At 38.3% G+C, this 27,684-nt stretch overlaps 1 protein-coding gene across 2 annotated transcripts in view; it reads right to left on the bottom strand.

The window, feature by feature from the left end:
• Positions 1–27,684, bottom strand: part of LOC128620215 (fibrillin-2) — a 75,012-nt gene that overhangs the window by 8,858 nt on the left and 38,470 nt on the right. Inside the window, exons 22-61 of one of the 2 annotated variants that reach the window (XM_053644983.1) lie at positions 27,294–27,344; positions 26,985–27,110; positions 26,258–26,485; positions 25,908–26,033; positions 24,575–24,703; positions 24,253–24,378; positions 23,839–23,964; positions 22,575–22,697; positions 21,993–22,118; positions 21,428–21,553; positions 21,134–21,256; positions 19,324–19,446; positions 19,010–19,135; positions 18,512–18,634; positions 18,278–18,400; positions 18,014–18,175; positions 17,817–17,885; positions 17,364–17,489; positions 15,913–16,038; positions 15,577–15,729; positions 15,416–15,487; positions 15,183–15,308; positions 11,860–11,985; positions 11,285–11,410; positions 10,749–10,865; positions 9,940–10,068; positions 9,700–9,819; positions 9,077–9,202; positions 7,492–7,644; positions 7,320–7,385; positions 6,003–6,128; positions 5,298–5,417; positions 5,053–5,175; positions 4,755–4,886; positions 4,499–4,624; positions 3,785–3,991; positions 3,288–3,413; positions 3,048–3,170; positions 1,897–2,013; positions 1,540–1,668 (exon numbers count right to left, since the gene is read on the bottom strand). In XM_053644983.1, the coding sequence (XP_053500958.1) occupies positions 1,540–1,668; positions 1,897–2,013; positions 3,048–3,170; positions 3,288–3,413; positions 3,785–3,991; positions 4,499–4,624; positions 4,755–4,886; positions 5,053–5,175; positions 5,298–5,417; positions 6,003–6,128; positions 7,320–7,385; positions 7,492–7,644; positions 9,077–9,202; positions 9,700–9,819; positions 9,940–10,068; positions 10,749–10,865; positions 11,285–11,410; positions 11,860–11,985; positions 15,183–15,308; positions 15,416–15,487; positions 15,577–15,729; positions 15,913–16,038; positions 17,364–17,489; positions 17,817–17,885; positions 18,014–18,175; positions 18,278–18,400; positions 18,512–18,634; positions 19,010–19,135; positions 19,324–19,446; positions 21,134–21,256; positions 21,428–21,553; positions 21,993–22,118; positions 22,575–22,697; positions 23,839–23,964; positions 24,253–24,378; positions 24,575–24,703; positions 25,908–26,033; positions 26,258–26,485; positions 26,985–27,110; positions 27,294–27,344 (5,031 nt within the window). Of the gene's footprint in view, positions 1–1,539; positions 1,669–1,896; positions 2,014–3,047; positions 3,171–3,287; positions 3,414–3,784; positions 3,992–4,498; positions 4,625–4,754; positions 4,887–5,052; positions 5,176–5,297; positions 5,418–6,002; positions 6,129–7,319; positions 7,386–7,491; positions 7,645–9,076; positions 9,203–9,699; positions 9,820–9,939; positions 10,069–10,748; positions 10,866–11,284; positions 11,411–11,859; positions 11,986–15,182; positions 15,309–15,415; positions 15,488–15,576; positions 15,730–15,912; positions 16,039–17,363; positions 17,490–17,816; positions 17,886–18,013; positions 18,401–18,511; positions 18,635–19,009; positions 19,136–19,323; positions 19,447–21,133; positions 21,257–21,427; positions 21,554–21,992; positions 22,119–22,574; positions 22,698–23,838; positions 23,965–24,252; positions 24,379–24,574; positions 24,704–25,907; positions 26,034–26,257; positions 26,486–26,984; positions 27,111–27,293; positions 27,345–27,684 lie in introns of both variants that reach the window. The other variant, XM_053644982.1, reaches the window with a different exon arrangement.

Raw genomic sequence — 27,684 nt, 5'->3', positions numbered from 1 at the left:
GTCTGTAAATTTTGACAATAAACCTAATTTGCAATGGGGGTTGAATAAATTTTGATTGTGACTGTAACTTATCACTTTATGAGGAACTGACTTCATTCTTGTACAAAATATTCTTCTGTTTAAGTCAGTGTAAACGTTTATGTACATATTAGTACACGTATACTGTGTATGCTTGCAAGCTGTGCATAAATGTAATATTAAGTAGTGTGTACGTTGGATGGAAAGTTTGAATGTGTATATATGCATAACATGTAAAGGTCTTTGCATAATACATAAGGTGGGCCAACATCCTTGGTAATAAAGTACAGCATTGATTTCTGTTATGTGGCATCCAGAAGGGAGAACGTGTAACGTCTAACAGCCTTGCAGTATTACAGCATTGTTGTGTTATAGTTTCAGTACCTATAGTTTCAGTACCTCAGTATAGTTTCAGTTGGGACTTCACACTATATAATCACTGCCATTTTGTGGAATAGGGGACTGACTGCATCATGTTATTGTATTTGTGCTTCATTAAGAAGATTTGTTTTCATTTGCCTGCCCTTATACATGATACTACATACAATACATCTTCAACAAGCATCAGTGAAGTGGACACTTTCTGTGTTGTTAGTTTGTTAGTTACAGTTACATTTATATAGTGCTTTTCTAGACACTCAAATCACTTTACATAGTAAAGGGGTGGGGGAAGGGCTTCAACCACCACTAATGCTGTGTAGCATCCACCTGGATGATGCTACGGCAGCCATAGTGCGTCAGTACACCAACGACATATTAGTGGAGAGGAGAGGAGAGTGATGTAGCCAATTCAGAGATGAGGATTATTAGGTGGACATGACAGAGCCAATGGGGGAATTTCACCAGGACACCAGGGTTATACCCCTACTCTTTACGACAAGTGTCCTGGGACTTTTAATGACCACAGAGTGTCAGGACCTCGGAATAACGTCTCAGCCAAAACACCCCATCACTATACTGGGGTATTAGGCCCCACACAGACCACAGGGTGAGCAGACCTTCCTGGCCTTCCCTAATACCACTTCCAACAGCAACCTTAGTTTTCCCCAGGAGGTCTCCCAACCAGGTACTGTCCAGGATTAACCCTGCTTAGCTTCAGTGGGAAACTAGGCAAGAACTGCACGGAGATATGGCTCAGGCATATTTGCTGCTTCTTAGCTAAGATATGGGACAACTGGGACGTTGATCTCAACAGAAAATATTGCTAACAGCAAAAGTAGTGCAGTAAGCTAATTTCAAATTACTCTCAGTATAATGAGTTTTCTCCTCCTGAAGAAACACCCTGGGATCCTTTAAGCACCCAGACGTAAAGAGTGGGCTGTGTAGGAAATGATATGCGTATATAAGTATATATAAGTAAACAGAAAAAAAGACATCTAGTTGTGTTTATATTTTGCAGAAAAAAATAAATAAATTTAGCCCCAAATATGGCAACTGCATCAGAAAAGCATATTAGCCACATCTTTACTTTGACTACTACACATCCACCCCCATCCCCCCACCCCTTACACACACACACACCTTCACATTGCAGGCCAGTAGAGTCCAGGCTGAATCCTTGCTGGCATTCACAGCTAAAGCTGCCTGGTGAGTTCTGGCAGATGCCCTTAGCTCCACACAGACTGGGCTCTACTGCACACTCGTTATTATCTGTTAGGGGAAAATACACAACAACAAGGCACAATGTTTTGCTCTTTACTGCTGTCTTGTGATTTTTATATTTTCAATGTAGTAAACAATTCAATAGAGTGTAAATATAAGTTAAACTTATAAGCTCTTGACCAGGTCTCACAACATACATTTTTCAATCCTCGATTCAGTAGAAACAATCAGATTGCTTTGTATGTATATTTGCTTTGGTGTTTGTTATATGCTTACCCATGCAGGCAGTGTGGTGTTGCTTAAAGCCCGGAGGGCATTTGCAAGCGAAGCCACCGATGGTGTTAATACACATAAACTGGCAGTTGTGCCTCTTTAACTGGCATTCGTCCAAATCTTCAAAGCATAAAAATAAAAATTCAACTCTTTAAATCAACCAGCTCAGCATTTTCTCTCTCAAATAATGGATTTAGTCCTGATCTGATATTCCTGTTCTGCATGTTTTTTTCTATTCTGAATGCATCAAATGCAAAAACAACAACAACACTGCAGTAATGCAATGACTTCATATGACATTTATCTATCTGAGACTGTTTAAGATCCTGTGCAAGAAGCACTGCCCTCAGTTAAGTAAGATTTAGCCATAATAACCAGCGCCAAACACTCCCTGTATTTACTCATCACTTTACACATTACACTGTTCTGGGAGGATTCTGGTCCACTTCCACAGAAAATAGCTTGAACCCTGTGACTGTTTTTTTCCCCTCCCATAAACTTCTTGGTACATGCTCTTTAATAATATCAAACTGAGGTTTATATTACTTGGCCATTTCAAAAAAGAGTTTGGTCTAAAATATATTCGCTCATTTACTCATTAACTAGACTCCAATGTTTGCATGCAATCTTCAGTCTGGAAACAGATGGTCTTACTTTCACATCATTACATTTTTCAAAACGTCGTCAAAACTGTTTTATGACCCAAAACCTTCACCTTGAATGAATGTGATATGAATACTCTTTGCCGTGTCTTGTTTCTAAATACATAATGGGGTCCCCGGTGACGTTGTGTGGCTTTAGATGCTGTGTTAACATCGACGTTTATATTGGAGACAGTATTAATAACACAATACACATTTACACGGGTCCGAGTCTGAAATGATTTTTCTAGTCTTGTAATAGCATAGAGGAATGTCCTCTCTAATGAGACCGAAGGCCAAATTCGGGACAATGGTTACTGTGACGATGACTGCTCTGTCATCACGCTGCAATAAAACCTAATCATATCGCAACTGGTTCATGTTACCAGTTAGGATGCTATTTTCTAATTACTAATGTGAAGGACACACAGGATTCCTAGTCTGCAATGACACCATGACTGCCTCACCTTTCACTATAGGACACTTCCATTAGTTAAATATATAGAAGCTCACCTTTACATGTTCTGCCATCCTCTTGCAAGATATAACCACGTGGACAGGAGCACACATAGCTACCCTCTGTGTTCTTGCAGATAAAGTTGCATGGCTTTGGGGACATTACACATTCATCCAAGTCTTAAAATATCAAAGATAAGCAATTAATAAGGCAGTTTCTGAGGATAAAGGAAGAAAGAAGCTAATGTTTTAGTGCTTTTAATGCAACTGGTGTTTGTGTAAATGGAAGTGTCTTACCAACACAAGCAGTGCCTGTAATGATGACTGTGTAGCCTGGATTACAGTGACATTGAAAGGAACCCATAGTGTTGATACACTGGCCATTCTTACACACATCTGGTATGACCTTACACTCATCTATATCTGTGGATGTAAAAGTATACCGTTAGTATCCGAGGTGTTCAGAGGTTTTTGTTTAGTAAGATTAGCTGTATGAAGTCATTCTAGGGGAAAACTTAAGATGACTTTAAGGTTTAGTGATGATATGCTCAAACACACTACACGTCAGACCCACACTTTTTGTTTTGAAGGACTCAGGTGACAAAGAAAACATAGCTAATTATTAAGATGTGTAAATAAACAACCCTGGAAATGAGATGTTTAGTAAATGCCCTGAACAGTATTGGCTCAGATTACAATTCATAATTTGGATTAGCCGTAAAGGAGAAACTAAGAAAAATTCATCCTCGTCACTAAAGTAATGAAATGAAGAGAATGTCTGGGGGCAGGCAGACCTGTGCCATCTGTGGCATAGCCGGGCCCGTGTGGACACAGTTTCTTGTACTTGGCAGTGCCTGGCAGGGGACAGAGTTCGCACTGGTTCCCCCAGCCACGCCCACTTTCGCAGCAGCACTGGGATTTGGTGCTGGGTATTCTGCTGCTAGAGGACATCTGACACATGGTCTGCAGCACCTCCGTGAAACAGAAGCCTCGTCTGTGGTCTAGGGAAAGTCATGGTAAGATATGATGTGAGTTTAATGTGTGATTGATTGTGTGTTTTGTACTTTTGGTATTTCATTGTGAAAGGTTTAATCGTTTTAGAAATGCTTTAACGAGTGCATAAACAGTGAAGGCAAATTGATGAGCAAATATATTACCAGTCAAATGTTTGGACTTTGGGACTATATATTTTTAAACAAAAGGTTACATTTTAAAAATTTTGTTTAAATATACAGTATGTGCATATCTAAATAGTGAAGGTATTATTATGTATTTATGTATTGCTGAATCAAAATCTCTTAATTATTTTAAAAAATTATAATAATTAAAACCCTTCTTTGAGCATGTGCCCAAATTTTTGACTGATAACGAACATCCTACACTCACTCCTGAAAAAGTCAATCATTTAGAACTATCAATCAAAATGAATGCATACATGAGTCCAGAAACACACCTTTGTTCTCATTAACATTTATTTATTTATTTTTGTAAAGGCAGAAAAAACTTACCAAGGCACTGAGTGTGTGTAGAGTCAGGCTGGAAGCCTTCTCCACACTCACACACGTAACTGCCTATAGTGTTCACACAGCGGCCATTCTCACAAATACCTGGCTGAGTGCGGCACTCGTTCTCATCTAGTGGGAGAGAGACAAAAAAGTAAGAGGTCAGTTCACATGCATGAGTACTTAAGTATCCAGTATAGCCACTTAGTAGTATGCAAATAGTATTAATGTCACTTAACAGATGAGAAACAAGAGTTCTGACCATGACACACTTCGTCATCCATCTTGCGCACTAATCCAGGAGGACACACGCACATGAAGGTTCCGATGAGGTTCTTACAGTTCATACCCCTGGTGTCACAGTCATGTAAACCCTCTGCACACTCATCCAGGTCTGCAGTGTGAAAGAGAGAAAAGTGAGTCAAAGCAGCAAGGATGGCAGTTCGAAGACGGCTTTGAAACGTACATTTAAAATGATATTCAAATTTAGAACTGCAAAACGCTGTACACAGGGGTCAATTTTGACTCCATATGACCCTAGGCTTGTGTTGATGTCTCACCCTGACACATTCTCCCATCATGTCGGAGTGTGTATCCAGACGGACAGGAGCACTCATATCCTCCAAACGTATTGATGCAGCGGAACGCACAGAGCAAAGGGTTCTGTGCACATTCATTTATATCTGTACCATAAATAAAAAAAAACAGTCAGACTCACACTTGAATGTAGCAGCATAAAACTCAGCAGTATTATGGAAAGATACAAATGATTCACTTTCTAACAGGTGAATAAAAAGAGATTTACCTTCACATGTCATCATGGGCCCTGGCTCAAAACCTTCCTCACAGTTGCACTCAAAGCTTCCCATCACATTAGCGCAAGTACCGTTTCCACATGGATTCCCCACTGCACACTCATCAATATCTGCAAGAACACAAGGCATTTGTAAAGTCATCCAAATGCAATCCAAATTCTACATCCTGTTGTGTGTATTAAGTTTGGCACTAGAAAAAAAATGTTGCAAAATAGTCTGCTTTGATTTTTTTATACAAAAAAATCTAAAGACATGAAAAAGCAAGGCATATAAATGGTATTTAAATGTAGTAGTCCTGGTTTTCCCATTTGAGTAACTGTTTCCATGGTAATGAATGCCATGCACTCATGGTTTGTTTTGTATCATAGAACTGTTGTGTTCAGCTGTACTTTGTTAGCCCTTGATTAGTCAATATTGTGACAATGTATCATTACAAAGTCTTATCATGCTTTTGTATCATCAGGTCCAAGCCTTGTTTCCAACATCACATTGTAAAGTAGTTCCTGGTTTTGACCCTTGTTCCCTTGTCTCATTTTTGATGATACATTTCCCTATATTAAGCCTACCTGCCTGAATTCTGACCTTCGCTTACAGACTCTTTAAGTGTTGACAGACTCTATACTCTTCACATGTTACAGTAGTTTTATTGCTGTTAATACTGAGCTTTGAGAAAATGCAGACACATGCTTCCTCACCAACACAATGCATTCCAGTGTAATCGAGCGTGTAGCCTGTAGAACACTCGCAGCGGAACGAGCCATCGGTGTTGATGCAGTGGCCGTTGTGACAAATGCCTGGGTTCTCCACGCATTCGTTCAGATCTGGCATTGTCCAGTGGACACGGGGACAAAAGAGAGAAACAGTTTCAGTTCCAAGTCTTGAAAAGTAAAGTGCTATCATGTGATATGCTTGCTATGCATTTCTCTACCGTCCCACCATTCTATTCCATTCCACCTCCGATGAATACCAGCTGACTGAAGTCTTCAACACCCCAAAACCATTATACTTTCTGATGACAAGTCATTACAAACCTGCATTTTTATTTGCTGAAATGTCAAGAAATGTTCAGATATATAGCTGCCAAGAACCACACTATTTAATGGGTATAGAGAATTTTGTCTTATTTAGAAAAGTATATTTTATTCAAAGTAGATTTGTGCACATCATAATTTCAGTTTTACATTATTATTATTATTTTAACTTTATACATCTGACAATTAGAGAGCCAGACACACTCCAAAAGGCTTCAAGCTGCAACTGAAAATCCAAACCTCAGTTTGACAAGTATTTGCATAAATTAAATACACCCAATGTTTGCAAACCACCATGTAAAGCATGGGAGTTCCTTAACTGTGTTCTGTGTGGTGGTTTTGTCCATCATGTTAGGACAGCTCTGACACTGTTACAAAGATTGATAAAAAATGGTGATGACACTGGGGCAAAAATGAACAAATGTTGGATCACTATACAGGCAATCAAATTACAACCACCTGAAATTAGCTGGTCTAAGCTTTTCAGCTGTACACACACACACACACTAAACCAAAAAAAACAAAACCCCAGCATTAACATGATATGCAGCTATATGTACTGTTGACTCCAATCTCATAACTATATGATTGGGCAGAACAATAAAAGATGAGTGTTAGCTCAGTAGTTAAGACAGTGGACTCCTGATTTGAGCTTCACACACCAACCTGTCACTGCTGGGCCCTTGAGCAAGGCCCTTAACCCTCAACTACTCAATTGTATAAATGAGATAAATGTAAGTCACTCTGGATAAGGGCGTAAATGTAAATTTTGTAGTCTTTACACAATTCATTAAGTCAATGGAAAACCGTGTCATTTTCAAAAGTGTCATCATTTAGTTATAAATCAGAAAATAGGCTGATTTATTCTCCGTACTTTCAATAAAACCTTTTAAAATCTCTGTAATTCACTGAGTCAGAGCTATGGTTCCATCTGGACTAAACAGCCCTATTGGACTGTTTCAAATAAGGTCAGTTCCTTACCAATGATTGTATCCCCAATCCCCGGAATGATTCCATAACCAAAAGGACACAGGTCCTGAAATCCAGCTATAACAGAGAAAGAAATGACATGAGTGGGATGCTACATATAAGCTTGCGAAATGAATACAAAACAGATAAGTGTAAAATAAATAAATAAATAAATAAAAATAACCATCATGCTCTTTGGGGCAGAGCTCACAGGGGTAGCCCCAGCCCTCCTTGGACATGGTGCTACAGCAGCACTTGTCTTTGGTGGTGTTGAATGCCTGAGGGTTGGAGCATTTTCCATTCTCAAAGCGGGTGAAGCAAAAGCTCTCTCTTGTGTCTAAAAAATAAATAAATATATAAATAAACAAAAGTAGAAATGGCAAAAATTATGGGGAGGTGTTGTTTAATTTCTGGATGATCACTCTGCATAAAATTGGTTTTATTGATTAAGCATGTGATTCGAGAATTTAGTAAGTCATTTACAGAAAACAAGGGCTGCAGATTATTTTTCCCACCCACATAAGCTTCTAATAATACTTTAATCAATCAGTAAATAATAATAAATGATACTACATAATAATAAATGTATACATTTGAATAATGTATACATATTGCATGCTTTACATAAAGACACCACTGAAATTATTCTTAAAACCAGTGGAGCAGTTTTTGTCATTATCCAGGCATATATATATATATATATATATATATATATATATATATATATATATATATATATATATATATATATATATATATATATACATATGCCTGGATAATGCCACAACGATTGTTGTCACAACGATTGCCACAACAATTGTGAAAATAGTTGTGAATAAATCTCATTATAGATTAGTTGGTCTGCGCACGGCACGGGGGAGATTTACTCATTACGTTACTTCTGTTCCGAAAACATGCTTTGGAGAGTAAATACTAAAGTTGTGTCCCAAATGAAGTACTATACACTATACACTCTGCACTACCGTCTAGTGTGAGGATTTCAGAAAGGTAATATCATCTCAAATATAACACTAGCAGTTTTTCTTTTTACTAACCGGAAGTATAAGCTACGACTGCGCATGACGTCATAGGCACGCTAGCATTAGCAAACACCCAGAGTCACCGATGATGACTTTCTTCAGTTTACTTTCTGTCAGCGTTACCTTTTATTCCCAACATGACCTCAGTCACCATCAGACGGAGGCGAAATCGTCACGTGACTGAGGAAGAACGTGTGTAACCTCCAAGTCCACTAAGGGGAGCATTTTAAACACCGTGGAACTCAAACTGATGCTGAAATCAAAATGCTCCACTGTGTGCAAGGGAAACTGGTGCAAACTGCTTAAAAGGTTTAGTTTAATTTAAGTTTATTGTCATTATATGCTGTATTTGCACACTTGCACTGTAAATTCTGTCATTTATTATAACGGAAGTGATGTGTTAGTAACGAGGCCGAGTTGCTGATCACGTGTGTGTGTGTGTGTGTGTGTGTGTGTGTGTGTGTGTGTGTGTGTGTATTGGGTTCTTTTCTGTTTTGGACAAACAGTTGTGTAAAGTTTTAGTCTGAAGTTTATATTTGTAACACTCAGTTTGTGGATTTTATTTTAAATAAACAAAAAAATGGTACTGAAAGCTTGCCCTGCCCCCATCCGATATATATATAGTGCAGTATATTCATACAACAAACAGTAGATACACATATGTGTGTTTGAAAAGTCTCATAAAACACTGTCATGTTGACCACATTTGTTTAAATCAGAGCGATTTACCATAACACCGCCGTCCACTTTCTGAGAGAACAAAGCCTGGTTTGCACACACATATGAAGCTGCCTGGGTTATTGTAGCAGGAGCCAAACAGACAGATGTTGGGGTCCTCATCACACTCATTCTCATCTGGCAAGGTTAGAAGGTAGAGCAGATACTCATCACAACCGAAAAGAGAGGTATTTAGATTACGGTCTTCTCAGTGTAAACTGAGAAAGTGAAAAACACAAGGGTTTACACAAGTTAAATGACCTAATAGAGTCAAGAGATAGTCATCTGATTACAAACTCTTGGCATAGGATGGATACAACAGTGCCAGAGTGTATTACAGAACACTGAATAAAGTTCACTGAAATATATCCAAACAAACATTTTTAAGAATAATTATTAGAAGGATGTCCAGTACTTGTAGATAGTCAATTAAAATTAGGCAGATGGCATTATGGCAGATGAATATTGAATTGCTGCTTGACATATCAGGACACTTTTTCTACCTCGAACAATTTAATAATCTCAGCACCTGAATAAAAATAAACAAAGATGAACATAACGAAGACACATTTTCACTGAACAACGTTAACCACTGAGTCGCAGCAAGAACGCTGTGTTAAAAAGAGGGCACGTACCTACACAGTGGTTGCTCTGTACAATGTAACCAGGTGGACAGATACAGCGAAAAGAGCCGTCCAAGTTATGGCATGTTCCAGGAGCACATATTCCAGGTAACATTATACACTCATTCACATCTGGAGCCATTGCCGATGAGAGAGGAAAAATTATTTTAGGATATCCCTGTGCTCATAAGAAGTTGTGTAAATTTCATAACAATGGAGAAAAAAAAAGTGTGAAGGAAATAAAAACCATACCAACACATTTCTTCCCATCCTGGGTGAGATCATAGCCATCCTCACACAGGCATTGGAAGGAGCCAATACTGTTAATGCAATGGCCATTTCTGCACAGCTGACCATATGCTGCTGAACATTCATCGATATCTAACAAAAGATAACAGGCAAACACAGAACATTCATATTTTGCTACCGTATTTAATAACGTCACGATTTACCTAGGCAAATATTTGCCAATACGACAATCATGGTACTTGTGCCTTCTCATATTTTCCACATAACCAAACAATGTGGATTTTTTAAAGAAGCAATAACTTGTAAAGTGATTTGTTCAAGCCTTCTCCTGCATGTGAAAGAGTAAAAGCAGATCCAAAAGAACAAAAAGTGCTCCATAAGCCAGTCTCGGTATCTTACTAGATCCACTTAGTGTTAGGATCAATGGTACAAAGTCCCAAAATGTTCTGCTCATTCATGACCCATGAGAACCAACTAATCAACAAACTGAAAATGCCTTTATATAAGGAATATATTTATACTATACTGTACTGTAAAAACAGCACCGTCTTTCGGATGACACGTTTATGAGTCTCTGTGGTCATTAAAAAATCCCAGGACACATATCGTAAAAGAGTAGGGGTATAACCCTGGTGTCCTGGCGAAATTCCCCCATTGGCCCTTCTCTATCATGGCCCCCTAATAATCCCCATCTCTGAATTTGCTACATCGCTCTCTCCTCTCCGTTCTGGCGCAGTATGGCTGCCGTCGCATCATCCGGGTGGATGCTACACACTAGTGGTGTTATTTAGACAGATACCTTAGGAACTTACCTGTGCACTGGTTATTTAGAGTGAGCTCAAAGCCCGGGTGGCAGAGGCAGTTGTAGGATCCCACAGTGTTCTTACATGAGCCATTTCTACAAGGCTGATGCACACACTCATCAATGTCTGCAGAAGGAGACAAATCGTTTTGTTTTCGAGGATTCACCATCAGAGACAGTGGAAAAGGTTTGAATATTACAAGAAATAGCACAGAAAACTTGAAAACAAACCGGGTTTTTTGTTTTTGTTTTGGATTATTACATTTAAACATTAACATGTAATAGTCCTAATAAATGGGAAGATAAACTTAAATCTAACAGTAACAGATGAGTACTTTGCCATACAAAGGATAATGCAGTAAAGTACAATTAGTTCAACATTAAATTTTGAAAAAAAAAAGACTTCTAGATATCTGTTTTATCTATAAAGCATCAAACTATAAAGCATTTGGGTGGACACTTTATTTATTCTCAGTTTCAATGTGAGCATAGTTACTGCTAAAGGTACTATAAATTATGTTTCTTGAAGCTGTGAACTTGCTTTACCCATGCACATCTTGCCACTGGGGGTGGCCATGAAGCCAGCATGGCATGTACACATATAGCCACCTTGGATGTCCACACACTTGCCATGACTGCAAAGGTTGGGGGTTTCCAAACACTCGTTTCGGTCTGCCATTATCACATGTGCACATGTGTAACAGAAGAGAAAGAAAGACAAACGTTACCACAAAACATATTGGGAAAATAAGTGGATGACGTGACAGCTGGAGAAAAGACGAACAACAGTCTGCTCTCATGCCCTCCCCCATACTTTAGTTCATGGTGTTCAGTTAGAAGGTGACAACATGCTTTATTTGAGTAAATATATGCAAATCCAAAATGAAAAGTTCTATTAATATAATTTTTTAAATAATAAACAGCCCAAGTTCACAAGAACTAGTGTGTGCCCCTGAAATTCCTTATACCTCAGGAAAATACAGTAGATAAGGTGTATGTTTTAATGAGTATGTGAAATGAATACAATCTCTAGTACCACTTATCCATTTGAACACTTTATGGCTGATTAATATCTACAAAAACAAAAAGAGCAATGGCCAAAAGACATGAAGTCATCTCACCTATACAGGCTCCAACGGGTGAGAGCTTGAAGCCGTCCGAGCACTCACAGCGATAGCTGCCAGGACTGTTAATACAGTCTGCATTCCTCTGGCACAAGATCTCTGAACCACTACACTCATCGTTGTCTGCAGTACACACACACACACACACACACACACACACTGTGGTGACTGGCAAAACAATGGACAACCAATTCAACGTTTCCTATTATCAGCAGTGTTACTGTACCAAAGATTTACATTGTTGATATGTTCGCCATGTATCTGGTTGGCTTCGTGTTGTGCACACAAGCTTCCCTTTTAAGGCCTAACCGATGGTTGCTGCATACAGTTTGGAGACACTTAAAAGAAGAAATTGATCACATTCCCCAAAGCAAGGGCCAAAATCATTGTGAGATCTACGAGAGGACTGGAGAGGAAAGGATATCGAGTTGAGGCCCTATAAGCTAAAGTTAAGTGCTGATGATAAATTTTGGATGTGGAGTTGACCCAGTCAGGGGACTGGCTCAGACACAAGCAGACAGTGAGCTAATATTTGGAGAAGGGGTGAAAAGAAGTAGTGGCCAAAACACCAGTAGAAATGAAACAAGGGAAAGAAAGAAAGAAAATTAAACATTACAGCTGTGTGATTATTCAGCCACCATGTGGGACGATAGTGGGGAAATAGAGGCAGAAGTTAAAGCAGTTGTGGGTCTCTTGCATTTATGCAACAAGCAATATAAAGACAAAGAGCCTGTTAGGAAAAAATGTGCATCACTGGACCTGTGGAAATAGGTTGGGTTTAAAACGTTATATTGACCTGAATAACAATCTGTAAGGTCTTCCAAAGCAGTTTTTGGTATAGCACCTGCTGATTGTTAGGTATTGTATGTGGTTTGTTTAATCGCCGTTTCATTATGATTTGTGTGTGTGTCTGTGTGTGTGTATGTGAGTGTTACCTTGAGTGACACACTCGGAGGAAAATGCTAACCACCCTCTTCAGATACATGAGCTCACAGATGTGCATGATAGGATATTGTCACTGTGATTGCTAGGGGAAAGAGTTTGCGACCCCTCCCACCCTGAGAGAACAGCCAATGTTGCTCGCTTGGACTCCCAGCCACAGACGGCTGTGGCATCGTCTGGCGATCTCTGGACGATAGGGAAATACTTTTCTATTGCTCCACTTGGGAGCCCCTACCTTGAGTCACAGTTTTTTGACAATTTCACCCACTTCTAGGTGAAAGGAACTAAGTTGAAACCAATGGCTGTGCTATTACAAATTTAAAGTTTATTACGTTTATAAAGGCTGTGTACAAAAAATGCCAGCATTCCTGTGAGTACAGACACGTATACAGTGGGTGCTTGAAAGTTTGTGAATTAAGTCCTAAAAGTAGCCAAAAAGAAACCAATTAAACAAATGAGACAAAAATATTATACTTGGTCATTTACTTATTGAGGAAAATGATCCAATATTACACATCTGTGAGTGGCAAAAGTATGTGAACCTCTAGGATTAGCAGTTAATTTGAAGGTGAAATTAATCAGGTGGGATGACAATGAGGTGTGTGAGCGCCCTGTTTTATTTAAAGAACACGGATCTATCAAAGTCTGATCTTCATAGCACATGTTTGTGGAAGTGTATCATGGCACGAACAAAGGAGATTTCTGAGGACCTAAGAAAAAGAGTTGTTGATGCTCATCGGGCTGGAAAAGGTTACAAAACTCTCTCTAAAGAATCCACAGTCAGACAGATTGTGTACAAATGGAGGAACTTCATTGTACACAAACTTCATGGGAACTCCTCCCAAGGAGTGAAGACCAACAAAGATCACTCCAAAAGCAAGACATGTAATATAATCCCAATTCCAAAAAAGTTGGGACGCTGTGTAAAATGAAAATAAAAACAGAATGCAATGATTTGCAAATCTCATAAACCCATATGTTATTCACAATAGAATATAAAAACATAAAATGTTTAAACTGAGTAAATGTCCCATTTTAAGAAAAAAACAAGTTAATTTTAAATTTCATGGCCTAAACAAAGTAGGCACAGGAGGCAACAAAAGGCTGGAAAAGTAAATGTTTATTTGAGTAAAAATGGTACATTTATTCAGTTTAAACATTTGATATGTTTTCTTTGTGCTAATGTGAATAACATATGGGTTTATGATATTTGCAAATCATTGCATTCTGCTTTTATTTTTCATTTATTTACATTTTACACAGTGTACCTACTTTTTTGGAATTGGGGTTGTAGTCTGCAAGGTTACAAAGGAGCCCAGGGTAACTTCTAAGCAACTAAAGGCCTCTCTTACATTGGCTAATGTTAATGTTCATGAGTCCAACATCAGGAGACCACTGAACAACAATGGTGTGCATGGCAGGGTTGCAAGGAGAAAGCCACTGCTCTCCAAAAAGAACACTTCTGCACATCTGCACTTTGCTAAAGATCACGTGGCAAATCCAGAAGGCTATTGGGAAAATGCTTTGTGGATTCATGAGACCAAAATAGAACTTTTGGTTTAAATGAGAAGCGTTATGTTTGGAGAAAGGAAAACACTGCATTCCAGCATAAGAACCTTATCCCATCATGGTGGTGGTAGTATCATGGTCTGGGTCTGCTTTGCTGCATCTGGGCTTGGACGGCTTGTCATCATTGATGGAACAATGAAGTCTGAATTATACCAGAAAACTAAAGGAAAATTTCAGGACATCTGTCTGTGATCAATATCGCAAGAGAAACACACAAGTCGTTCTACCAAAGAATGGTTAAAGAAGAATAAAGTTAATGTTTTGGAATGGCAGAGTGAAAGTCCTGACCTTAATCCTATAGAAATGCTGTGGAAAGACTTGAAGCAAGCAGTTCATGTGAGGAAACCCACCAGCATCCCATAGTTGAAGCTGTTCTGTACTGAGGAACGGGCTAAAATTCCCCCAAGCTGATGTGCAGGACTGATCAACAGTTACCAATAACATTTAGCTGCAGTTATTTCTGCACAAGGGGGTCACACCAGATACTGAAAGCAAAGATTCACATACCTTTGCCACTCACAGATATGAAATATTGGATCATTTTCCTCAATAAGTAAATGACCAAGTATAACATTTTTGTCTCATTTGTTTAATTGGGTTCTCTTTATCTACTTTTAGGACTTGTGTGAAAATCTGATGATGTTTTAGATCCTATTTATGCAGAAATATAAACAATTCTAAAATAGTTCTAAATGTGTTCTAAAACCATAGATCCAGTCTTGTCTTAGAACAAAACATCATAGCAAGATATTTTTATTTGTTCTAGGTGTGATTTTAGGTGTTTAAACAGATGTTAAGTGGTTACAAACCTTCACATATAAGTAGCAAATCATTGTAGCTGAATCCTCTTGGACATTCACAGTGAAAACTTCCAATATGGTTGATGCATACACCGTTGGCACAGATCCCTGGAATCTCCCGACACTCATCAATATCTGAATATCAGACAATCAGTTACAACTAAACCGTCAGTTCCTATAAATTCCTGCAAACTAAAAACATTACTCTGATATAAAATACAATAGAAAATCGAAAGCCTTACCCACTGGTTTTCCAGTTTCAATGTTAATTTCAAACCCTGGTGCAATATTTCCACAAAGAGTGTGAAAGCCCTCTAAAGGAAGGAACAGAGATGAGTTTGAATCTTGTGCATGCATCTTATTAAGACGTCTTCCACTCTTAATGTGCGTTCAGCAGACTGACCAGTGCCTGGTATGGGACATGCCTGACAGGGTTTGTTCCAGGCTTTGCCCATGTTGTAGCCACAGCAGCAGATGCGGTGCGTAATGTTGAAGGACAGCTCATTCTCACATGTGGTGCCATTGTAGTTGCGAAAGCAAAGTCCTTTCCTCATGTCTAGAAAGCATAACATAAATTCAGTCTCATGTAGTCGGGACTAGAATACAGGATGAAGAACTTGAATAAGAGCAAATCAAAGGGAAAAGGGGAGGAAATGGTACAGCGAAGACAGTCGATTAACAATTAAATTCTGCTATTTCAAATGACTATAGAAATTAATTTCATAATTTTTCTACATACCCATGCACTTATTGCCTCCATTGACCTGCATGTAATCCTGAGGACACACACAAGTGTAATTGCCCAGTGTGTTATAGCATGTGCCTGGACCACAGATCCCAGGATTCACCAAACACTCATCAATATCTGCAGATCGAAAAATAAAATAAATGTATTCCTTATTTATTATATATTTTTTATAGAATCCATCACAGCTTCTTTGGATCAATCCACCTCTATAGTGAGCTTTAGCCTGCATTTTTGTACAAATGCAAAGACGTTTAATGTCTATTCAAGACTTTATAGTAGAGATGCACCGATACTAAATTTCTCATCCAATACTGATAACCGATTATTCAGAGTGAGATCGGCCGATACCGATAACCGATACCGATAGTTCTGCTTTTTATACATTCTTTTAAATTAATAATAATTAATTCTACAATTCTGAAAGAAATGCAAATAAAAACTTTATTCTCCATTTCAACAAGTTGTTTCACAGTAACTGGTCTAATAAACAGAAAACACATTACTCTAATTAACATTAACACATGAACTACATTCTGAAGATTAAAGTAAGATTTCTTAACTTATTGAATGTTATTAATTCATATTAACATTGACTGAAATCTAAAAAACCTCCTATTAGGCTTCACATTCACTCACCACAAACACAAGCATTTCTACTTCATCATTGAACATCAAACTGGTAATATATAGGCCTAATATAAACCTTTTTTTGATTATATTAACTCATATTAACATTAACTGCATATGAAACATACTACGCTACAAATATATTTTTGTGTGCAATATATACTACTTTTTGTCACTCATCTTCATTTAAATCTTTCAACGGTGTACTGGCCCTTTAATTCAGCGTGAGCAGCGCACGAGTAGCACGGGGGAAAAAATTTGACTTGACTCTGCTTCGCTGCTGATCACTTCCGGTGTAAAATTTGATCAGTGCAGAGCTTACAGAGCTTACAAACTGCAGTTTTGTCGTCATTCCACACAAGAGACATCATCTTTACACACAGCACGAAATCGATGTGTTTTCTCGCCCTCTTTTGATTGACAGGATATAACTGGCCCTGATCATCAGATGTTTCTAAACTATCAGCCAATGGCCCATAGCGGGAAAAGTAGCCTTTACATTGGTGCATCTCTACTTTGTAGATTTAGGCCCTATGTATTGCCAGCAAAAACAATCCCAGAAAACAAATATGAACACACATACTGTATGAGGACTTCTTAAAATGATCAGTGTTAAGGTAGGTTATGTTGTATTAGTATTGTGTAAGCAGCTCAGCCTTAGACAGTGACATGACATCAACACAGACATATTGCTACACTTATTCATTCATTTATCTTTAGTAACCGCTTTTCATCTGTTAATTGAATGTTCTCGGAATAATCTGTACTGTATTTCATTCATATAAGTAATATACTCATCAACACAGCATACTCACCCTCACAAATACGGCTGTCTGCATTGAGGTAGTAGCCTTTTGGACAGTCACACTGGAAGCTGCCAAAAGTGTTGATACAGTTTCCACCCTGGCACAGACCAGGAAGCTCCTGACACTCATCAATGTCTGAAAAGAAACCAATCAATATTTTTGATGTCCCTATAAACATGACACCAAAAGAACACCTTAGGCCTATTTTAATACCTATGGTATGGTACAACTCATGCTAATAACCTATTATTATTATTAGTGGTAGTAGTTTGCATAGCATACTAAGCATAATTATAAAATGCTAATTATCTATCTATCTTATCTTTAAACAGGTCATGAGCTATCTAAAACAAATCATTTGATATTGTTATTGAAAAATGATATAACCAGGCGATATGGCATATAACTTGACACAAAACAAAGTATATGCTGTGGTATTTGTGGTGTTAAAAAAAGAGTTACCCTCCAGTATAATAGTAATTAGGTTGGGCCTGAATCCCTCTCCTCCTGGACACAGTGTGTTATAGTCCGCTAAAAACATAGGACACAGTGGTTAAGAAAGGTGTCACTTTTCATGAACCCATATTCATCTATGCCCAATACTGCGCATTACATTAGATAATATACTTAATATAATGATATACTGTATGAGTGCTCACAGGAGTTGACAGGAGGGCAGAATTCACAGGGGTTTCCCCAGGCTCGGCCCAAGGAGCAGCAGCAGGATGAGCGACTGACCCCAACGCCCACCTCCACACTACAGGCCAGGCCAGCATGCCCACGCTTCAACACTTCCAGAAAACAGGTCCCTACACGTGGATCTAACAACGGAAGTAAATAAGAACGAAGATTAATGCTAAAACACAAGATGACCTTGTCAAGTTGACCTTCAGCAATGATAATACAGCAATAGACATACACACCAACACAACCGACTCCAGTTGGGTTAAGTTCGTAGTCTGTAGGGCAGTTACATTCATAAGAGCCTGGTGTGTTCACACAGTGTCCGTTCACACAGTTTATAGGGTCCAAGCATTCATCAACATCTGTTCAGGAACACAACGTTACAGATCCCATGGCACAAATATCTTCCACTAGACTGAAATGGAGAAGGCATTTAAAGATTCATGCAATCTGTGTGTTGAAGTAACACATACCTGTGCAGTTGCCCCCTGATCGGTCTAACTCATAGCCCTCGTCACAGATGCAGTGGAACATGCCAGGGAGGTTTTTACATGTACCAAATACACAGAGTTGCTGAAAGGAGCACTCATCGATATCTGCAAAACATGACATAATATCTCCATCTACATATGCTCTAATGCTCGTAGTAGTTGTAGTTTGTTTTGGTGTTTTCTTGTTTTTCTTTCCAGTTAAACTGCACTGTTTATTTTTAGAAGTACATATTGGGAAGTGTTATGTACTTTTCTCTGTACTTGCAACACTTCTAGCACCAATTCTACCTGCTTGTTCATCATTTTTGAATAAATTCGTGCAAAGACTTTAAAGTGTTTTGAGCAGAGACCTATTTTAGCTTGCAAAGATATAGTAAACACTGTGCAGAATATGAAGTCAGATATATCTACATGCTAGACAGAGACAGTAAACAACAGAATAAAGTCCTAAATCTGGCATGTGTGTGTTGAATGCACAACCTTGGCAAGCTCTGCTGTCAGGGGTTGGAGTGAAGCCCATCTCACAGTCACAGCGATATCCTCCTGGGATGTTTAGACACTGGCCGTTCTCACATAGCTCAGCATTGTCAGTACACTCGTCTATGTCTGCGTAACGTGAGAGAAAAGTACAGAGAGTGGTGTGAGTTCATATCTGATGCTGTATTTACACTACAACTTAATTATCTTAATTATAACCACACATTAAAAATTTGCTAGTATTTGTTATGTTAACACATTATTATGATCTACACCTTTCCCTAACACTCTATGTGGTGTCCTTCTTTGTCTCTTACCTAGGCAGGTAAAGCCGTCGCCTTTAAACCCCTTTGAGCAGGCACAGCGGTAAGAGCCGGGTGTGTTCGTACACTTAGCATTAGGACTGCACCTGTGGGTCTGATTGGTGCATTCATCCACATCTGAAATGAGCCAAACGTATGAATAGAGGCAGATTACATGCCTGCAGCCATCTTATGGCTACAGTGCTGTGAAAAAGTATTTGACCCCATCCTGATTTCTTCTGTTTTTGTGTATATCTGTTTTGTTTTTGTGTATAAAATGTGTGTTTATCTTGTGTAAACTGTCTCAGAAATTAAAACAAAATATCTAAGATAAAACAAAGGCAACCTGAGTAAACACAAAATACAGTTTTTAAATGATAATGTTATTTATTGAAGCAAAAAGTTATCCAATACCAACTGGGCCTGTGTGAAAATGTATTTGCCCCCATAGTTACTAATTCCCCAAATCTATGAAACTGCATTCATAATGGGGTTCAGCTGGACTAGACACAACCAGGCCTGATTACTGCAACTAAAGTTGGTTAAAGATCTTACCCAGTAACACACTGTGACAAAATTGAAAGTAAGTCCAGAAATGTTGAGGAAGAAGGTGATTGAAATACATCAGTCTGGGAAGGGTTACAAAGCTATTTCAAAGGCTCTGGGAATCCAAAGGACCACGGTGAGAGCCATTATCTCCAAATGTATAACCTCGGCACAGTAGTGAACCTTCCCAGAAGTGGCCGACCTTCCAAAATTCCTCCAAGAGCACAGCAACTACTCATCCAGCAAGTCACAAAAGAGCCAAGGACAACATCAAAGGACCTACAGGTCTCTCTTACATCAATAAAGGTCACTGTTCATGACTCCACTATCAGAAAGACACAAAAAGGCAAAAAGGGCATCCATGGAAGAGTGGAGAGGTGAAAACCACTACTAACCCAGAAGAACATTAAGGCTCGTCTGATTTTTGCCAAAACACACCTTGATGATCCTCAAACCTTTTGGGAGAATGAGAACTGATTAATCAAAAGTGGAACTGTTTGGAAGACAGGGGTCCCGTTACATCTGGCGTAAACCAAACACAGAATTCCACAAAAAGAACATCATACCTATGGTCAAGCATGGTGGTGGAAGTGTGATGGTGTGGGGAGGCTTTGCTGCTTCAGGGCCTGGACAACTTGCAATACTCGAGGGAAACGAATTCTGCTCTCTACCAAAAAAATCTTAAAGGAGAATATCCGGTCTTCTGTCCATAAATTGAAACTCAAGCACAACTGGATTATGTAGCAAGACAATGATGCAAAGCATATTAGTAAATACTATTTCTAGAAGTAAGTGAAAGACTGATCTCCAGTTATCGGAAGTGTTTGGTGGCAGTTATTGCTGCTAAAGGTGGCACAACCAGATTTTGTGTACGTGTTGGATAACTTTTTTTACTTCAATAAAAAATTTATTAATTCATTAATTCATTAAAACTGCATAGTGTGCTTACTCAGGTTGCCTTTGATTTATGTTGTATTTCATTTGAAGATCTAAAACTATTTAGTACGAGTTATACACAAAAGCAGGATAAAATTAAATATCTTTTTTCACAGCACTGTACATGACTTTTCCTGTGCAAATAACACTGTCCAATAACCATGTCTCTGTACTGGTTATTTTTTAAATAAACATCAAACTATGATCATTTTTTGTGAATATTTTTTTTTTTAAATATAAAGTAAAATTGGCAAAAAAAATATATATTTGCTAAACATTGCTTAGTAACAAGATTCTCCCTCTCTCTACTTTCTCAAACACAGGTGATGGGCATGATACTTACCAACACATTTCACTCCATTGCCTACCCATCCCTCTTTGCAGGAGCACTGAAAGCTTCCAGGGGTGTTAACACAGGTGGCATGTATGGCACAGTTGTGGGCATTGATCTTACACTCATCAACATCTATTAAAAGAATAAATTGTTTTCAGTGTTTTTACCAGTGACATTACTGCATCTTACAGTACATGCATACTAACACCAGGTATGATCATCTCCTAAATTCAACGACAATTGTGACCTAGCGAGTACACACACATAATAAACACAATAATGGTGCTAACAGAGCCATCTCACCTGTGCAGCCTGACGAACCCTTTTTCACAGAGTAGCCAACCTCACAATGGCAGATGAATGAGCCCTTGGTGTTCTCGCACTCTCCAAACATGCAGATGTTGGCACTGACCTCACACTCGTTCACATCTGGAGATATCACACAAGCATGCAATGATCCTCCTCTCCAAGCCCCACGTCAAGACGCTTAGCAGAAAAATGAAGCCCTGGCTAAATATGGCTGACAGATGGTCAAAAGGACCCACTACTCAACATCCAGATTATTATAGACAGATGAATGTGTTGACAGTATGTAACGCAGGAATGTACAGTAAATGGCAGTAGAAAGTCCAGTTCAAAAGGGTTTGAGTATGTGAAAAGAATGTCACTGTAATGTGTATGGTTCATACGGTTAATAACTACAGTCTTACTCTATTTGGTAGTCAGGAATAAGTAACAGTTCTGGGAAATGAACAGATCGTGTTTGTTTGTTTGTCTGTTTAATGGACAATGTCAATACATTTATATTTTAAAATGAATATACTTCATCATTCATTTATTCATTCATTAAATAAACAAACAGACCTACCTAGACAAGTTTTTGTGATCATGGAAGACGTGTATCCATCGTAACAATCACAGTGGTACTCTCCAGGAACATTAGTACACTGACCACCATCACATATATCAGGCTCTTCTTCACATTCGTCCACATCTGGAGGAAGACAGTGACAGAGAGCAAAAACTGGTAAGCGACTCTTTTTACCTTTCCACTAGTACTGTGTGAGTGTGTGTGTGTTTTAACTGACCATATTTATGAATGCACCTATTTCAACCTTTGCATTCCCCTACTATGACTCATGCTGAGAATGCTGCCAGTTATTGCCCCCATATTTCATGCTGGCTTACTCAAAAAGCAGACACAGTGGATGAAAACAGCCCTACTGGTTATGATTCGAGTGTGGCAGTGGTTCATAATCATATGTGTGTGTGTGTGTGTGTGTGTGTGTGTGTGTGTGTGTGTGTGTTTGTGTTTACCCTCCTCTAGTACATCAGATTCAGCTCTTGAACAGTTTAAAAATTTCATTTTAGTAAAACAAAAATTATTTTTAAAGAATTAGGATAACAACTGGCTTGTGTCACAGCCTCCTCCATGTGAATCTCTCCTTACCTGTACAGGTTCTCTGATCTGGCATTAGGGCATATCCCTGACCACAGCTGCAGCTGTAGCTGCCCTCTGAGTTAGTGCAGTGGAAGTCACAGCCTCCATTCTCAATGGTGCACTCATCTATGTCTACAATACATTGCAGATAACAAGGAGAAAAAAACAGTTACATATGGCACAAGAAGTGGAACTGCAATTAACTCATTAGTGTGTATGGGTCCATATCTGATCAGAAAGTATGTTTGATAGGACAATAAATGAATATGTAAGAAAATTGAAGATTTTATAATGATGACTATATAATGGTAATTATTTCGTGCGGTACTGAAATTTATGATTATTCCCAATTTTATATAGACCTAATTTATTTAGCCAATTTAGGCAACAAAATTGATTATATTATAAGCCTATATTCCTAGCATGGAGATACAGTACAATGCAAATTTCCTCTTAGATGTTTACATAATGACTTCTGCACTATAGAGTCATTAAAAAATATTTTAGATTTCCATACATTACTTTTAAAAAAAGAAAAAAAAGAAATTGTTTTTAGTGGAGAAAAAACACAATGAAGGCTGTCAGGAATTTTTTTTACTAATTGTACACACCAGATGCTTTTTGATGACCGATATATCTGAAATTTATGTGTTAGAAAATAACAGATGTGCGGCTAGCACTGTTTATGTCTTTAATATCAGTCAGTCAGAAAAACATTTCTACTCTTGTCTGGATAACTCCTAGTAGCTTTAATAATTATATACTTGAAGTATACAGAATGGCATTTTAAAAATACGTTTTTATATTGATATTTAACTTTGTTAATAAAATAGTGTTGTTTAATTGGCATGTTTTTGTGTTTTGCTTTGGTACCGAAATTGGTACCGAGTACCGTGGAATTTTACTGGTATTGGTACCGTGACAACCCTACTAGGAAGGCCAGCAGGGGGTGCTCACCCTGAGGTCTGTCTGGGGCCTAATTCTCCAGTGTAGTGAGTATAGTTATTTTGCATGTGTCTACGGTTTTTGCACAGTATTGTATGTTTTAATTCGAATAGACTACAAATAGAAACAATAATAACTTAGAATAGCTAATAGCTTACAATCATATTAGTAATGTCTATAAATATTATACAAAGTAAAGAATTACATACTGTATGTATGTCATCTTTAAAAAAAAAAACAAAAAAAAAAAACACCAAGCCATTACTTCCTCCCACACATCAGAATGTTAATACTTCCATAGCTTTCTGCTTCAGTGTAGAACTTTTACCTGTGCACCCTTTTCTGTCTGGGATTGACTGGAATCCAGAAAAACAAGAGCAGTGGTAAGTGCCAGCCACATTCACACACTCCCCGTTGGGGCACAGAGTAGCACTTAGTTCACACTCGTTAACATCTGGAACATACATGCACCACACACAGACACATACGGTACATATCACATACTCTACATAGTGGGCAAGATATCCTATGTGGTTAAATGAAAGCAGAAAGTTTTCTGAAAACAAACTCTCTATGAGTTTTTATTTTATTCATAGATCAGATCAAAGCACATGATGCATTCAAGAACCATTGAATTGTAGTTCACTTGCATTTCTAATAGTTTTAATCAGGTAAATCACAGGCTTACACATTTTCTGAATAGTGTGTGTGTGTGTGTGTGTGTTTGTTTTTTTATTCTCACCTTCACATGCCTCCGCACCCTCAGATAACTGATGGCCAGGTGGACACACACATTGGTAACTACCTTCTGTGTTCTCACAGGAGCCTCCGCGACACAGTGCAGGATTCCGCTCACACTCGTCAATATCTGTTACACACAGTCGTGCACACACACACACACACACACACACACACACACACACACACAGTAGGACTACAATTTTTACTTGCCATCCATTGCAATACAGTGACCACCGTTAAGCCACAGCCTACTGTGTAAGAGTAATTCACACATGGGTGCTGTTTACTGCTTCAGTGAGTGTATGGACAGCTGTGGTGCTCACCCATGCAGTTCTTCATCATCATGAAGCCACTCTCATAACCTGGCAAGCAGTCACACTCGAAACCGCCTGGCGTGTTCACACACATCCCGTGTCCACACAGGTCAGGGGAGATCTGACACTCTTCGATGTCTATTCACACACACACACACACACACACACACACACACACACACACACTTTAGCCAACCATGGAAACAGTCAAAGTGCTTAATTAAGTGCTTAAACTTTAACAACATAATTATCATTATTGACAGTAAACACATTTACAGTCACCTCAAGAATTACTGCCATCATTTCTCCTAAAAGAATATAAACTACACTACCGGTCAAAAGTTTAGACACACTCATTCTTTATTTTTATTTAATTTCCCCACACATTTTAGAATAATAATAAAGTCGTCAAAACTCTGGAGTAACACAAGTGGAACTATGGGAATTATGTTGTGATAAAAAAACAAAATAAATCAAAATAATTGCGTATTTTAGCATCTTCAAAGTAGACCCCCTTTTTGCCTAGAATTTCCAGAAATGTATCCTTGGCATTTTCTCAGCCGATATCTTGAGGAATCTCCCTGAGATGCTTTTTAAACAGTATTAAAGAGTTCCCACCTATGCTAGACACTTATTGGCTGCTTTTCGTAATATTTCGCTCCAAGTCATCCGTTTTAAAAAAAATTGTAATTAAAATGTTAGTTTTCTAATGAAAGAAATGAATATGTTGGCGCAATTATATTTTTGTCTTCAACACCGATTTCAAACATTTAATCATACACCTTCAGATCAAAAGATTTTTACAGATCATGAGAAACATTTCAGTCAACTGTTTCTAAACTTTTGACTGGTACTGTGTGTGTGTGTGTGTGTGTATGTGTATATATATATATATATATATATAAATATATATACACACACACACACATACATATATATATATATATATATATATATATATATATATATATATATATATATATATATATATATTATATATATGAATGACATACTTGGAGGTAGACATATAAGATTTCGTGCTTGGAAAATTATTTTCATCCATCTTAGCCTTCAGCAGGAATGGGCTAAGCCCTGTTATTTGATCCGGTGGAGATTTTACCAAATACAAAATTTAGAGAGTAAAAAAAAATGCTTTTCATTTTTGGAAAAATACTGTGATGAAACTATTTTGTGTCCTTGTGTGCTCATGCTGAAAATAGCACTAATTAATCTGTTCATGCTCAATAGCATTGGGTGCATGTGCTATTTGTCTTATATGCTCGTTTTTTTGCGCATAAAGAGTGTCAAGTAACTGAATCTGTTCTTCAATCCCAGCAGGTACCTGTGCAGTTACGTCCATCCGTATCCAGAGTAAACCCGCTATTACAGCGACATCTGAAGCTCCCGATCGTGTTCCGGCATATTCCGTGTGTACAAATACTGGGGAACACTTTACATTCGTTAATGTCTGTCAAAGATGAGATTATGAACAAGATATAACAACAGAATAGGCACAATCAAATCAAAATGAATAACACCATACACACGTTACTGTGTCTTTTTACACTGCTATTACACACAGTTACTTCAGGGTCATCTGTACTGCTGCTCATTTTAACACTACATTACAAAACTTTGAGCTTTGGAAGGTGCCTCCTGTGCAGAGATAACACTTTTGGGAATGACTTTTACCTTTATACATAGGTCTGCCTGGAAGTATGTCCCCACGGTTGGCAAAGCCAGGTCCTCTAGGACACAGCGTTTCATACTCGCGTGTGCCAGGCTCAGGGCACGCCTCACACTCCTTTCCCCAGGCAGCTCCGACTGTGCAGCAGCATACATCCATCCTGAATCTTCCAGGCACTGGCTGACCACACATGTCCTCATCATAGGTCAGGTAGCAAAGCTCTGAGCGAATGTCTACGAAGATAAGAAATGGAAGTCTCTCTTTTACTACGTACATTTTATTCATCTTAATTAGGAAATACTATACAAACATAAATCAACGTATACGTGTGGTGGCTTGGTAAAATTTTGACGTTTGAACTCTATATTGTTCTGAACATAGTTATGAAACGGAAATATGTTTTGAAATCTTGACATCCAGTAACTGATTACAGACTGCATTAATTACGATTATGTCCATTTCGCTACACTGCATGATTATTCAGTGACTGAGGCAATCACACTCAGCTAGCAAGGGTTTAGGCATATTTAGGCAGACTGGCTGCGTTTATCACAGCGTCGTTACTGGCTCATGACACAACTTGATCTTTGCAGAAAAAGAGCCATGTCAAAACTGCTACTCAAATGATCTCACTGCAGGATTCATCTCTGCATCGGTTTAATGGAACATACCCCTTAGACGGAGAGAAAAAAAAAATCGGCATCTCAACGTGTAGGAGTGGAGTTGACTCACCGATACAGAGGCGTCCAGTGCCGTCCAGTGTCAGTCCTTCAGGACACTGGCACTTAAAGGAGCCTTGTGTGTTCACACACCGTCCATTCAGACACACACCAGGAAACACCTCGCATTCATTAACGTCTAAAGGGAGAGAAAATAAACATTTTTTTAGAGTTTGTTTAACTCTAGTTACTGAATAATTTATATTTATTACTAGTAGTTAGTGAATAAGACTATTTAAAATATTTAAAAGTTGAAGAGGTATTTTTAATAATAATATTAAAAAAGCCCAGGAGCTAATGATATGAATTTTTGTGCTTTTACCTTCACAAAGAGTCCCTCTTGGTCGCGTGAAGCCTCTTTGACAGATAAGATCTGGGAATGTAGATTATTATAAAAACATCATTAAAGTAATTAAACTCAGATGGATGGATGGACAACTAGCTGTATTGACGCTCGATTCCATAAGCAGACTAATACCAGATTCAAGTCTTTTGATTGTATACTAAGAAAAAATTGTAATCATTATGTATGGACTGCACAGATGTGCTTATGGGTACAGATTGGAAATGTCCTGATGTTTTCACTGCTCTAGCTGAGGACTTAATTCAGGTAGGGTTAAGCAGCTCTGAGCTGTCATTACTGACAAACTGTTAAAGCAACAGAAAAACAAACAAACTGAGGCTACAGTATATGATGAAGTGAATACAAAAGA

The sequence above is a fragment of the Ictalurus furcatus genome, chromosome 16 (genome assembly GCF_023375685.1).
Source record: "Ictalurus furcatus strain D&B chromosome 16, Billie_1.0, whole genome shotgun sequence".
Classification (NCBI taxonomy): domain Eukaryota; kingdom Metazoa; phylum Chordata; class Actinopteri; order Siluriformes; family Ictaluridae; genus Ictalurus; species Ictalurus furcatus.
This window is presented reverse-complemented; position numbering and strand designations above follow the sequence as displayed.